This window comes from Miniopterus natalensis, chromosome 17 (genome assembly GCF_054644295.1).
Source record: "Miniopterus natalensis isolate mMinNat1 chromosome 17, mMinNat1.hap1, whole genome shotgun sequence".
NCBI lineage: Eukaryota > Metazoa > Chordata > Mammalia > Chiroptera > Miniopteridae > Miniopterus > Miniopterus natalensis.
This window is the reverse complement of record NC_142097.1, coordinates 14,982,704-14,996,878: the sequence shown is the minus strand read 5'-3', so window position 1 is coordinate 14,996,878 and position 14,175 is coordinate 14,982,704. Positions and strand designations below refer to the sequence as shown.

General features: G+C 44.0%; 1 protein-coding gene across 1 annotated transcript in view; it reads left to right on the top strand.

Moving 5' to 3' along the window:
• The window catches only part of VPS53 (VPS53 subunit of GARP complex), a 120,637-nt gene that overhangs the window by 72,452 nt on the left and 34,010 nt on the right, over positions 1-14,175 (top strand). Inside the window, exons 14-15 of the mRNA XM_016201992.2 lie at positions 6,919-7,161; positions 8,116-8,263. Of these exons, the coding sequence (XP_016057478.1) occupies positions 6,919-7,161; positions 8,116-8,263 (391 nt within the window). The remainder of the gene's footprint in view (positions 1-6,918; positions 7,162-8,115; positions 8,264-14,175) is intronic.

Genomic DNA, 14,175 nt, shown 5'->3' with positions numbered 1-14,175 from the left:
TCCTTAGGGACTCTCCATTTCTCTATGAAAAATGAAGTGCTGGCCGCTCCTCCTGCCGTTTGGCCTCGCTAGGATGTTTCCACAGCACGAGGGAAGCGGCGGAAGCTACTCGGAGGAGAACTGCGTAGGCTGTGCTGTTGTCGCTCCAGGATAAGCAGCATAAAGCTCGAAGTAGAAAACAGAATTCACGAAACCCATTTCCTCATCTGCAAAAGGAGAGGATCAGACCAAGTAATACTTAAAGCAGTGCTTACTGTTTCGAGTCGTAGATCCCTTTGAGAACCCGACGAAAGCCGGGGACCCTCTTGCCAAAACAAATCTTCATGAGCCCACACCCTGTTTTTGAGTACAATTTCAAGGGGCTCTATAAAGCCCTTCCTCCCGTAAGTCAAAGAATCCTACGGATGGGGGAGAAACTCAGGTGGGGACTGATTTTGTACAAATCACTCCCCTTAGAGTTCTGACTCAAAAATCTTCAAGGGAGGAAAATCGTAGACCATTCACAAGCTCCGAGATGACAGAGACCCAACACAGAAATAACATGGGCCTGGGTGCCAGACAGACCTGGATCTGAGTCAGAACTCTGCTCTCACTAGCCTGGGACCTCGAGCATGGTCCTTAACCTCTCCGAGTTTGTACTGTCCTCTCTGTGGTAAAGTTAATAATGCCCCCCTCATAGGTTAATGGTGAGGATGAACTGAGGTTACATATGGGTACTTGGCACAAGTACATGGTGCTCAGGAACTGTGCCTGCCCTGCCCTCCCTGTGATCTTGTTCCAGGCTCTTAGGCAATGGTTGGGTAGCCCCATCAGTGCTGCCAGCTTTCTGTTGGGCCTGGCCTGAGGTCCATCCTCTCATCTCCCCAGCCTCTCACCTGCCCAGGCAAAGTTCTGGCAGCACCTTCCCAGCCCAAAGCCAAGCAGCAGTAGGAGGACTGCAGAGCCAGTACCCCAGGAGGAGGCAGGAAGTGGGGATGTCCCTGAAGCCACCACTTTAGCAGGTTGGGCTAAGCTGGCATTCTGTGCTTTAAGCAGCTTTCTCAATTTTTGTTTATGTTCAAGGAGGAAGTTAGTATACCAGAAGAGATCTCTCCACAAAGGCATTTTGTTCACTTCTTTCAGTTACATCTCAAAGATATAATTAATGACTCCACTTCTGCCCATTCTCCTGAGTTCCCTCTAGTAACTTTTGTTGAAATAGAGCTCCCCCTTCTTCTGGCTTTGTCAAACCTAGAGTTTCTCTGTAACTTAATTTCAAGCTTTCAAGAGAGTTACAAGAATTATACATAGAGCTCCTATAGATCCTTCACCCAGATTCCTCAACGAACAGTTACCTCTCCTTCCTCTCTCACATACGCTCACATATGTACACATACTCACAGATGTGTGCACATGCATATTTTCTTCTGAGTGATATGAATTCTCAGTTGCAGATAAGATGTGCATTACTCCTTAACACTTCACTGTGTGTTTCCTGTAAATAAGGGCACAATCTACGTGACTGTGCTACAACCTTCAAAATCAGGAAATTAACATTGATACAGTATGGCCGTTTAACCCATGGACCCGCTCCATTCCACCAGTTGTCCCAGTCATGTCTGTTATAATCCAGGATTTATTCTAGGATTATGGGTTGCGTGTATTTTTCTCTTTGGTCTCCTTCAGTCCAGAAGAATAACTTATCCTTTCTTTATCTTTCGTGACCTTGAAATTTTTGAAGAGTACTGGCCAGTACTTTGTAGAAAGTCCCTCCATCTGGTGTTTTCTCATGATGGCTGATTTATGCAGAAGTGAGGCTGTGTTCTCAATAATCCATGTCCAGAGGCGCCCAGTGTCAGTTTGTACCTCAGCTTGTGGTGTTCATTTTTATTACTCAGTTTAGATAGTGTCTGCCAGTTTTCTCTGTTTATTAATAAGTAATTATTAGTGTCAGAAGAAATTTTGAAACCATATAAATAGCCCTCTTCTCATCTTTCACCGACTTCTTTTACCACCCGTTGATACTTGCCTGAATCATTCATTACTAAAATAGTTGTCAATGATGATTTTTCTAATTCCCTCCTTTCTTCTACACTTACTATTTGGCATTGTATTTTAAGCAAAAGCTTTCTCTTCTCCCCATTTATTTATATCATATGGACTCAGCGATTCCTATTTTATTCAATGGGTTGTAGCCATTACTATCTTTCTCTTAAACTTTACGTTGGAATAAATTTAGACATACAGAAAAATTTCAAAAATGGTACAGATTTCCCGTATTCCCTTCTCCCACATTCCCCTAATGTTACCGTCTTACATCACCATAGCACAGTTATCAAAGCCAGCAAGTTGACGTTGGTACAGGATTATACTAAACACCAGACCTAACTTGGATTTCACCAGTTATCCCACTGAAGTTCTTTGTCTCTTCCAGGATCCATCATTATTTATTTTAATGCCCAAATAGCCCCTGATTTGGCCCTTGGAAGCCCCTTCAGACTCACTTTCACCTTAGTTGTGTGCTCCTGTCACTTTTTTAAGCATTTCTTTTCTGGTACAACGAGATACACCAGGCTCGTCTTGTGCTTTCCGACCTCAGCTCTGAAGTGTTAATTTTTTAGGATACCTTATTCCTTTGATGGGAATGATATTTAGAAACTAAGTTCTGGTCATCAAGTAAGTTCATTACTGCTTGGGTGTCATGCTTGTAGGTCCTGTCGCTGAGAAAGCACAGAAATATATGTATGTGTATATACACATACCTCTGTATCTTTTTTAAAAAATCCTCACCCGAGGATATGTTTATTGATTTTAGAAAGAGGAAGGGGGGGAAGAGAGAGAGAGACATCAATTGGTTGCCTCTCATACATGCCCCAACCAGGGACCGAACCCACAACCCAGGTATGTGCCCTGACTGGGAATCGAACCCAAGACCTTTCGGTGTACAGGACAACACTCTAACCAGCTGAGCCACACTGGCCAAGGCCTCTATATCTATTTTTACACCTAGTTCTGTATTATAATTTGTGCATTTATGCTGGTGCCTCCAATCTAATCTAACCATAGGGATTCTTCTAACTTCCTCTTTTTCATGTCTGTAACTGCCTTCTACAGCAGTAAGAAACTTGGCTCCCAGTATCCTCCTCGTATTTACTTATTTGCTCCATTTACCTATATGTAACCCATATCCCAGTTGGGCTCAAGCCAAACCTTGGCTTCCCACCCCACAGGCCATACCAGAGCCAAATCCTTGGCCCCAACTAAAAGGAAGGGGGAAAGGGGCGTAGATTAGTTTGAGTGTCCTTTAATTAACAAGTTCTGTAGCTTCCTGGGACCTTAAAGGCGTTTGTCCATGCTTACCTCTTTGCCAGCTTTTTCTGACTACCAGCTTCCTCTCCCAGTGCTGTCACTCCTTTACTTCCCAATTAGAACATTGTATTTATTAGAACATTGCTGAGTGCAGATCCACCAGAAGAAACTGCCCTGGTCATCCATAGATAATCTTGGTCTGCAGTGTGGGTTTTCTTCTCAGTATGTTTTCATATTTCCCTGTAATAATACCACTCTGCAGTAGCCTTTGTTTCTAGGTCATTTTGTTTATCAGTGAACTCCCAGAAGTATTTCACACGCCCCCCTGAAATGCTTATACAGTTCTTGGGCAAAAACTCAAGCTACAGGGAAAGGGGGAAAAGACACCGTCTACATCCATGACATGTTTCTTCAAGCTGGAGAGAAAGCGAACAACAGCAATAATTGAAATACCATATATCTGTATAGTGCTTTACAGTTTTGAAATCAAAGCAGAGTATGGTGAGTGGGTAGAGCTTAGCTTTGGTACACAGCGTGAAGGGATAAAGGTATGAATAATTTGCTGTGGAAATACAGAGGAGTGTGTAAATCGAGCCGCAGGCAGGCTTTTCTCATTTCTATCTTCTACCTCAGCCAAGCCCCTCTCCTTCCCAGCCTGTCTTCCTCACACCATGTTCTGTGCTCACTTCTGGCTCCATGCCTTAATTCTCTCACCTGAATCTGCTGTGGAATTTTCTCTCTAGTGTCCTCTGTCATTTCCTTTGTCTAAAACAAATTATTCATTTTGCATATACCGCAAAATTAACATTTTATTGCTGTCTGGGAATCTAAATATCATAAGCATGAGGGTCCTATCTCCCCAAACAGATCAAAGCTTCTTATGGGCAGACACTGTTGTCTTAGCATGAGCAGCACCTTGACCAGGACTTGACCCTTTTTACCCTCTTACTCAGTTGTAATTGTTTTAGGGGATAGAAGGTGCCTCCTTGTGATTCCAGTCAACAAACCAGTTGATGTGCCACACAGCCTTTCTCCTATAGCCCTACAAGATCTTACCAAGGCTCGGAACAGTGTTTGGTACTTGGAAGAAATAACAACCTTTGCTTTCATTTATGTCTTACACTTCCAGCCACACAGAGCCTTGCATATACTAGGTGCTCGACCAGTATTTGACTGGATTGGCTCCTTCCCACCCCTTCATTCCCACCCCTTAGGGACTGACACCAACATAATTGGGAGATTAGGGTCACACATAAGCGTGAGGGGTGGGCCTAGCGGGAGCAGAAGTAACGTAAACATGATGCCTACTCTCATGGAGCTTATGACATATGTGAAACAGAGAAGATTCTACTGCTGTATAGCAAGCAGCTTTCACCTTTTGTACCAACTTCAGCTTATTAGAAGTGGCCTTCTAGAGTGCTGTCTCAGAAACGATTCTGGCCCTGGCTGGGTTGGCTCAGTGGTTACCGCGTCGGCCCGCTGATTGAAGGGCCCTGGGTTTGATTCTGGCCAAGGTCGTGCACCTCTGTTGCAGGCTCATCCCCAGCCCTGGTTGGGGCGCATGCAGGAGGCAACCAATCGATGTGTCTCTCTCACATTGATGTTTCTCTCTCCCCGCCCCTTCCACTCTCTCTAAAAATCAATGGAAGAATATCCTTGGGTGAGGATTTTTAAAAAAAGAATGATTCTGAAATTACACCAGAGATCAGTGAAAAGGGTGCCATTATTGATTAACGTTTCTCGCAGCCCAGGATGAGAGATGGTCCACACGTTCTTGAATATTTGATAGCCTTACAGTGTTTATTTAAGTGTAAAAAATAAAGTGTCAGTGTGTGACAGGTGACAGACTGAACTAAAGATAGAGGATTGTTGTGAGTAGGAGTTGTCTGGGTGCATCCTGAGCTGAGTAGAGAAGGGGTGGGAGGACATTTCGGCAGAGGGAGGCATCCAGGCAAAGGCCCAGAGTCAGGGATGGAGCTTGGAGCAGGAGGCAGTTGAGGTGAGTCTCCCTGAGGCAGTGGGTCACTGTGGAAGAGAGGAGGGAAACTGAGTGGAAAGGTGAGGCAAGGAAAGGTTGTGAGGGACGGGGCTGGAGAGCCTCCAGTTCCTTCCCTGCTGCTGACCATCACCACAAAGACCTAGCCTGGGCCTGACATTCTTTGAGGGCAGAATGGCTGCTGCATCTGGATATAATAAACTTTCAATAACAAAAGCTCTGGAGTAAAATGTCAATTTTCCCCTATTCCTGCTAATTGATGCTATGTGTGGTTCTTGTCATTTTCTTCCTGACTGTTATATAAATACATTTTTAAAGCACAGCTGGGTTCCTGTAGCCCTAGACAGCCTCCTACAAAGATGCAAAATGTCAAGAGGAGTGGGAACCCTTCCTCCCATTTTTCATACGGCACAACTGTGCAGGGAACAACCGATACAGACAGCCCGGCTGGATTCTAACTAGTGATGACTCATTACAACTGCAGCAAAGTCAGTGACGTTTGAATGGGAAATGGGGGGAACATTTCAGCCTTCATCACCACCGGGGCCTGGGCAAACCTGGAGCTGCTGGGACCCTCTCCTCTCCCAAGATTTGTTACGCCTTTAAGTCTGGAAGTTCTAAGAAAAGACTGCATTAAAAGAGAAAGAAGGCATTAGAATATTTCCTTATAGTTTGTTTGGGCATCTCTTTTGTGGGCACATTTAGGTTAATGATACCTGAATATTTGCTGACATCATAACCTTTATGTGTTTTAGGAGGTAGTAGGGTAGAGTGGTTAAAAGCATGAGGTTTGGCCCTGACTGGTGTGGCTCAGTTGGTTGACTGCTGACCCATGCTCCAAAAGGTTGCCCGTTCAATCCCCAGCCGGTTGCAGGGTGCATACGGGAGGCAACCAATTGATATTTCTCTCCTTCTCTCCCCTCCATACCCTCCTCCCCTTCTCCCTTTCTCTCTCTAAAAATAATTTAAAAAATTTTTTTTAAACATGAGGTTTGAAGCCAGGCTGCTTGGTTTTGAATTCTGGCTCCCCAACTATCTTGCTGTATGACCTTGGACAAGGTCCTTAACTCTCCTGCACTTCGCTTTTTGAAAATGAGGATAGTAATAGTTACCCACTTCATACAGTTATTGTGAAGATTAAGTGAAGTTCATTGAAATGACACTTGTACTGACATAGTGCCTGGTATATCATAAGTGTTCAGAAAATGATTACTGTCGTTATTTAGGGTTTACATTTGTGGAAAGGGAAGATGGTCCTAATATGGTGGTAGACCAGTGCATGTACTTAAGTGGTGGATTCTGGGCTCAGCTCTGCCACTAAATTGTGTGACAAACTTTCTAGCCTTAATTTTTCATCTCTTAGCGGGTTCAGTAATACCTTATCTCCCTAACAGGGGCTGGGGGTCATATGTGATCATGAAATGCCGTGAAAAGTATCAAGCAGCATGCAAATGCCACATGCTATTGCTGCTGTTATTGTAGGACTCGTAGGGGGGTTGATGATGATACTGATAGAAAGGGGTCTCATTTTAAATGTAAAAACATTACGAATGATTTACTCATGGCAGTCAAGCACACGAACTCGCTTTCTCTTTCTTGAAATAGAATAACAGTTCAGGTTTTCTTCCTCTTAGAAACCTCGGAGAGCTGATAGATCGGTTTGTGGCCGATTTCAAAGCCCAGGGGCCACCTAAGCCCAACACCGACGAAGGGGGTGCCGTGCTCCCCAGCTGCGCTGACCTCTTTGTCTACTACAAGAAGTGCATGGTGCAGTGCTCTCAGCTCAGTACCGGGGAGCCAATGATCGCTTTGACCACCATTTTTCAGAAGTACCTCCGAGAATATGCCTGGAAAATCCTCTCTGGCAACCTGCCCAAGTGAGTCCTGTTCTTCCTGATGGGAGTGGTGAAGTAAGATTCTGAACATACCTAAATATGGGGTTCTTTAGGGAAACCCAATCCGAAGCTATTGACTGACCTGCTGAGAGTGTCAAGGAGGAAGGCACCCTAATTGAGTCCCCAAGGGCCCGAGACTATTTCCTCTCTAAGTGGGATTCCACAGCTGGTCCAGACCGTTAGAGGAAATGCCCACCCTGGCTGCCAGCGTAGGTCAGATCTTACCACAGTGGACTCAAGGGAGTCAGTCCATTATATATGTATTTCATTTTCATAGATTCGTCAATGGGTACTTGGCCAAAAAAGGGGGGCAGTGATGGGTAAAACTTAAACAGCAGGAGCATTCCACTTGGGCCATTCAGTGAGCGTATGTCCTGGAATGATGAGTAGACAAGAGGCATGAGGCTGCTCTCTCTTGGTCTCATTGTGTCCCAGAGTCTCTCCTGGGGTATGTGGATCTTGCTGTGTAGGCAGAGCCTAATGTTTGAAGATGTAGTGGGATTTAGGTGGGGGGGTTGCATAGCACAGGTCCTGATTATAAGGACTTCGCTGTATTCACTGGGACATTAGAGTGGTGTTCTATTGCTTATTACTTGAAATAAAAGATTCATTCAGCTGGCATTTGAGACATTCTGGTTATACGACTGCAGTGTAGATTGCTCAGCAGCCTTCTCCGTGAGGATCAGTCGTCACGGTAAATAGGACTGATTACTGGCTCACTGCTGGAATCATCTCTTTCTATTGTGATGGTCAGAGAATTTAAACAGATGACAGTCAAGGTGAGGTCAGTAGGAAAGGACTCATTGTGTGTGGATTTATTTGGGCCATGTCCAGCCGTCTTTCCTTCCCCCCTTTCTCTTCTTAAAATGTGCAGTTCCCAGTTCAGGAAGCAAATGAAAAGGCCCGGCCTGACTACTTCCTGTTCCGTTTCCTCAGGTCCACAGGCAGCAGTGGAGGGCTGACCATCAGCAGCCTCCTCAAGGAAAAGGAGGGCTCCGAAGTGGCCAGGTTCACCCTGGAGGAGCTCGGCCTCGTCTGCAGCATCCTTAGCACTGCCGAGTACTGCCTGGCCACTACCCAGCAGGTGAGCCGCCCTGCTGCCCACGCCCCACCTCTCCTGAAGCATCCCGGCCGCTTAGCTCGGTTAGTAAGAGTATGGGCCCTAACAAGGCCACATACAGCCTTGGGTAGATCAGTTGGCCTCCCACAGAGGAAAGCTGGCTGTGCCGCCAGAAGACGGACATCTTGCAGAAGGGCCTTGGTAAAGGGTCCTGGGCGAGAAAGTATGACTGATCTCTTCCCCAGAGTTATGTGAGCTGCGTAAAGGGTATGGCCCTCTTAAGAGTAGGTCAGCAGCCCCATCTCCTGTATGAGACAAGCAGGAACAGACCTAAGGGTACCGGGACCCAGGCCTTGGTGGTGATGAGTCACAGCCAGCTATTCCATTCTTAGAAGCATGACTAGGCCAAGCAGAATCCTTGGGGCTTTTCTGTGTCTCCTGGAATTGACAGAGCAGCCTCAATCTGCCTAAACAAACAACCATTGTTTGGATGTTGACGTTCAGGAACTGTGAAGCAGGAAGGGATGATGCCTCTCCTAGAGTTCCTCATTAAGGGAAGGAAGACCCGGAATAATTTACCACTCAGCCTTAGATGTGGGGTTAGAAGTTCCTTTTCACATTTGATCTGGAGTTCACCTGTGGCCAAGAGAAAGCACGTCACTGGGGGAAGTGCTGCGCTCTCCCCTTTTTTGGGTTTATTATTTACACATGTCTAGATCATAGGAAGGCAGCCATAAATTATGGTTCAGACAGGACAGCTTGGAGCCCCTGTGAGCGAGAGCAAGAATACAGAGTATGCCAAATAAGAACCATTCCCCCCAGAACTTCCCAGTGGGGTTATGCCAGCCAGGGGCGGAGGCAGCAGCACGCTCTGCCTGGGTTGGTTATACTGAGTCACAGGAGGAATGATCTGTGAAGGTTTGGCCACGGGGCCAGGGACAATCATCTGTTTAGCCCCAAGAACTCCCAGGGCAGGATGGCAATATCTGTGAGGACCTCTAAAGCAGGGGTCCCAGAGTTCTTGGATGAAGAAGCACCGTGTAACTATTCTGTGTGTGTGCAGAATAAGAAAGAACACACACATATATCAATTTATTGTTCCACTTATTTATGCAATCATTGGCTGCTGCTTGTATGTGCCCTGACCAGAGACCGAACCCACAATCTTGGTGTATGGGAACAATGGTGTATTAACTGAGCTACCCAGCCATGGTGGGGGTTGTTTTTTCTTTGCAATTGTTTTTCATATAAGAGTCCACCTGAATAATCCCTACTGGTTAAAGATGGGACATATAAACATCAATGAGAAGGTGAACCACAATGGATTGAAACATCAAATATGATTCAGTCTGTTTGAGCATCGACCTAGGATCCAGGAGATCGAGGTTCAATTCCCCGGTCTGGGCACATGCCCGGGTTGCGGGCTCAGTCCCCAGTGGGGGGCGTGCAGGAGGCAGCCGATCAATGACTCTCTCGTCATTGATGTTTCTCTCTCTCTCTCTTCCTTCCTCTCTCTGAAATCAATAATGACATATTAAAAAAAAAATTCATTTATCACCTTTGAAGACACTAAGAAACCATGGGAATGAATTAAATACTGGTAAATAAAGGGGAAATTCTTATCCTGCCTTTCCTATCTGACTTTTACCTCAGGATAACCAAATAATTGACAATGGGAAGTATCTCTTTATAGCAGAATTTTAGCTAATCAATGAAAAAAGATAGAATTAGAATATCATTCTTTTAAAAATAAATAAATATATATATATATTTATAAATAAATAAATAAATATATATATATATATATATATATATATATATATATATAATTGATTTCAGAGAGAGGAAGGGAGAGGGAGAGAGATAAAAACATTGATGAGAAACATGGATTGGCTGCTTCTTGCACCCCCAACCCCACCCCTACTGCCAATGGGGATTGAGCCCAAAACTCGGGCATGTGCCCTGACTGAGAGTCAAACCATGACCTCCTGGTTTATGGAACGTCACTCAACCAACTGAGCCACACCGGCCAAGGTAGAATATCATTTTTTTATACTTCCTAATGGAATAATGGATCTGGGCATTGACCGTCAGTGGCCACTGATGTTACAAAAAGAGAGACAGGCAAACATCATGTATCTACTAATAGAAGTACACAACACCATCATGAAGTAGTTTTCTAAAAAGGAAAGAACCTGAATCTGCTCAAGCTTCTGCAGTTAACCTTTGAACAATGCAGGGAGTTAAGGGCACAGACAGCCCCCAGCCCCGCACACACTCAAAAATTCATGTGTAGTTTTTGACTCCCCAAAAAAAGTAAGCTAGAGAAAAGGTTATTAATATTATTATAAAGACGAGAAAATCTTTACCATATTTATTGAAAAATAACCACATATAAGTGGACAGTTGAAACCCCTGTTGTTCAAGGGTCAATCAACAATACATCAAACTACAATTTATAAGAAATACAAGGGACAAAGGAACATGTTAATTAATACCTTGTGGATGCAGTCAACAAAATCCAAACTCTGGGATAATCCACAAGGCAACCCAGTTTCCTTTAAAAAATTGCAGGGGGTGGGGAAGGGGGAGGAGAAATGGAGGGAGAAACCAGAGACTTAAGAATCTGAGCCCTCAACAACCAGTAAGAAAAAGTGGTGCTGAGAACAGGAGAGAGAAGGCAGCTAGGATCCATAGCTCTAGGTAATCAAGATTGTCACCTTCAGCCCCCGTACAGCCAGGTGGACTTCCTTGCATGGATTGCCAGCGAGGTTCAGCACAGTAAAGGTGACTGGGGCAGATGCCAGGTGGGTCCGAGTCAGTTTCTTTTGCCGGGATCTGCTTGCTTCAAGAGTGTAGAGAGCTGCAGAACGATGACCTGTAAAGGAACAGTTACCAATTTATTCTCAACCCTCATCTTCTCAGAGAACACAGCAATAACAAAAGCTTCTGCAATAGGGATGCTAGTTTGTAGGTTTTTATTGTGGATAGGCCTCTTAGGAAAATCCTAGACTAATATCGGCCTCTATTTCTCCTGGCTGAAAGATACGCGGAATGTCTTCATTTCCTCCTTCCAGTGAGGACCAAACAGATGAGTAATAAAACCAGTTTCTCTTTGTATGATCAGTTCGTAAAAATAAAAAAATCCCTGTGTACTACGTCCTTTCTAGTTTACTAAGAAATGTTTTTGAAAGTACTTTCAAGCTGTTTTAAGAATTATTCATACCTCTAGTTTGTTTTTCACTTAAGAGAATGTTAAGACAGGGAAATGTGAGTTAAGATACCTACCACTCTCTCACCTTCTACTGGTTCTGTAACACAACATATAAACTTCCCTGTGTCCTTAGAAGGCTGGGAGGGCAGGGAAGAACTACATAAGGAACACTCAGCCTTCCTATGAAGCTGTATGTCTCTTGGTTTATGCCTTTCAAACTGGGCAAGACTGGAAGCGACAGTGTCGTAGGTAATTGCTGGTCATTGCCTTTCCCTGGGAGCTTGAAGGATATGTTTTTAGTGGGAGTTTACTAATGAGAAACAGAAAAAAAAGGGGGGATGGAATCCCAGCAATGAAGAATTGGAAAAATAAAATTTTAAAAACAATGCCTGTAATGTATCAATATTGTTCCACTAATTGTAACATTTTTACACTTAACATTTGCATGGGGTATTTCATTCATTCACTCATTCATTCATTCATTCATTCAAGAGTTCTTTATGAAGCACATATATATGTAACAAGTGCTGATACTAATTAACAGTGGTGAACAAAGTAGCCACGTTTCTTTCTGTCATGGAAATTAGAAAGGATGGGAGAGCCAGATAATAAATATGTAAACCTAGATGTAACTTACATTATTAACTTACATTAAGTTAATAACTTACATTTATTAATATCTTACATTTAACTTATATCTTATCTTACTTACATCTTATCTAACTTATATCTTAACTTACATTAAGATAATATGTAAGCCTAGATGGTAAGTGCTAAGAAGGAAACAAATGTGGCAGTGCTAGTTAGGGAGTTGCCTGCAGAGTAGAGTGGACAAAAAGGGCCTGCTCCGGCCAGTGTGGCTCGGTTGGGCATCCTCCTGCGCACCAAAAGGTTGCTGCTTAGAGTCCCCATCAGAGCACATGCCCAGGTTTCAGGCTCAATGTCCAGTAGGGAGGCAGGAGGCAGCTGATCCATATTCTGCTCTCATATTGATGTTTCTCTTTCTCTCTCCTTCTCTCTTCCTCTTTCCCTAAAAATCAATAAAAATATGTATTTTTAAAAAAGAGAGAGAGAAGGGCCTCTCTGAGGTGGTGACATTGAAACAGAGACCTGAGCGTTGAGAAGGGGACTGCCAAGTGAGCTTGGAAGGGTTGGAACGAGGGGGCTTGCTAGGGAGTGTTTCAGGGAGAGGAAGTAGAAAGCCCTGAGGAAGTTTGAAGGCCCTGAGGGGTAACAGACTTTGGTATTTCCAAAATTTTAACTGGTCAATTCACCTGAAGCCAAGCCAACAAGAGGGAAAGCTGGATGTGGGCAGGAGAGAGAGACAGGACCCAAGTCATGGTTGGAAGTTTGGATTTTATTTTCAGTGACAGGAAGAGGCTGCTGAAGAGTTTAAGCATTGTGAGACTGCACCTTAATCTGTTTATCAGTCCCTTACAAATACGCACGTAGATTGTTTCCAGCTTTTCAGTAATAAACAGTGCTAGAATGTGAGCTTCATGAGAATGGAATCTTACCGTTTGTTCATTGACTAACTCCATTACCCTGTTACAGGGCCTGGTACTACAAAATGAGCTTTCAGTAAATATTGGTTGAATTATGAATGCTGCAAAGAAACTTGCATATCTTTGTACGTTGTCCTCATTATTTCATTGAAATACTTTTCTAGATGTGAAATTGCTGGCTTAAAGGGTGAATATATTTAAGTTTTTGCTTTTTAAATAAATTGCCTTCCAAAAAGATTACACTAATTGACACGCCCCTAAGAACATTTTAAAATTTAAGACAAAACATTCATTATTCTTAAAGTTTGTGTAATAAATAGACCCAGGAGTGCTAAGTGGTCAATTCTGGGGATGTTTGGAGATATTGACAATTCCTGGTCAGTTATATTTTTCTTCGAGGCTGCTGGGAGCACGGCCAGGGTTTTTCTTCTAGGCCATAGACTGCTGAAGGCAGAGGCTCTGCTGCTTTTCTTTGCCTCGGTATCCCCAACACCTTTACACAGTGGGTGGTGTGTAGAGCACTCAGTGAATACTTTAATACTGATTTTGTTGCCACCCACCACCAGGGGTTTCCAGTGTTGAGGAATGAGCCAACAGTTGATGGGGCAGTGAGTATCCTAAAACTCAGGGTCGTTTTTAATTTAGTGAAACGGCCCTGTCTGGTGTGCCTTGGCTTGGCTGGAGCGTCATCCCGTGCACCAAAGGATCTCTGGTGTGATTCCCAGTCAGGGCACATGCCTGGGTTGTGGGTTTGATCCCCAGTTGGGGCTTGTCCAAGAGGCAACCAGTCAATCTTTCTCGCTAGCATCCATGTTTCTAGCATCAATGATGTTTCTCTCTCTCTCTCTCTCTCTCTCTCTCTCTCTCCCTCTTCCTTTCTCTTTTTTTTTTTTTAAATATGTTTTTATTGATATTTAGGGATGAAGGGAGAGAGAGAGAGAGAGAGAGAAACATCATGGATCAGCTGCCTCCTGCACACCCCCTACTGGGGATCGAGGCCACAACCCAGTCCTGTGCCCCAACCAGGAATCAAACTGGTGACCTCTTGGTTCCTGGGTCAATTTTTCAACTGCTAAGCAATACTGGCTGGGCTCCTTTGTCTCTAAAATCAATAAAAACATATCTTTAGGTGAAGATTTAAAAAAAAAAAAGTGAAACGAATTGTGTGTCATAAGAAACAATTACAGCCCAGTGCTCAAGGGAACAGGTTCTAGAGG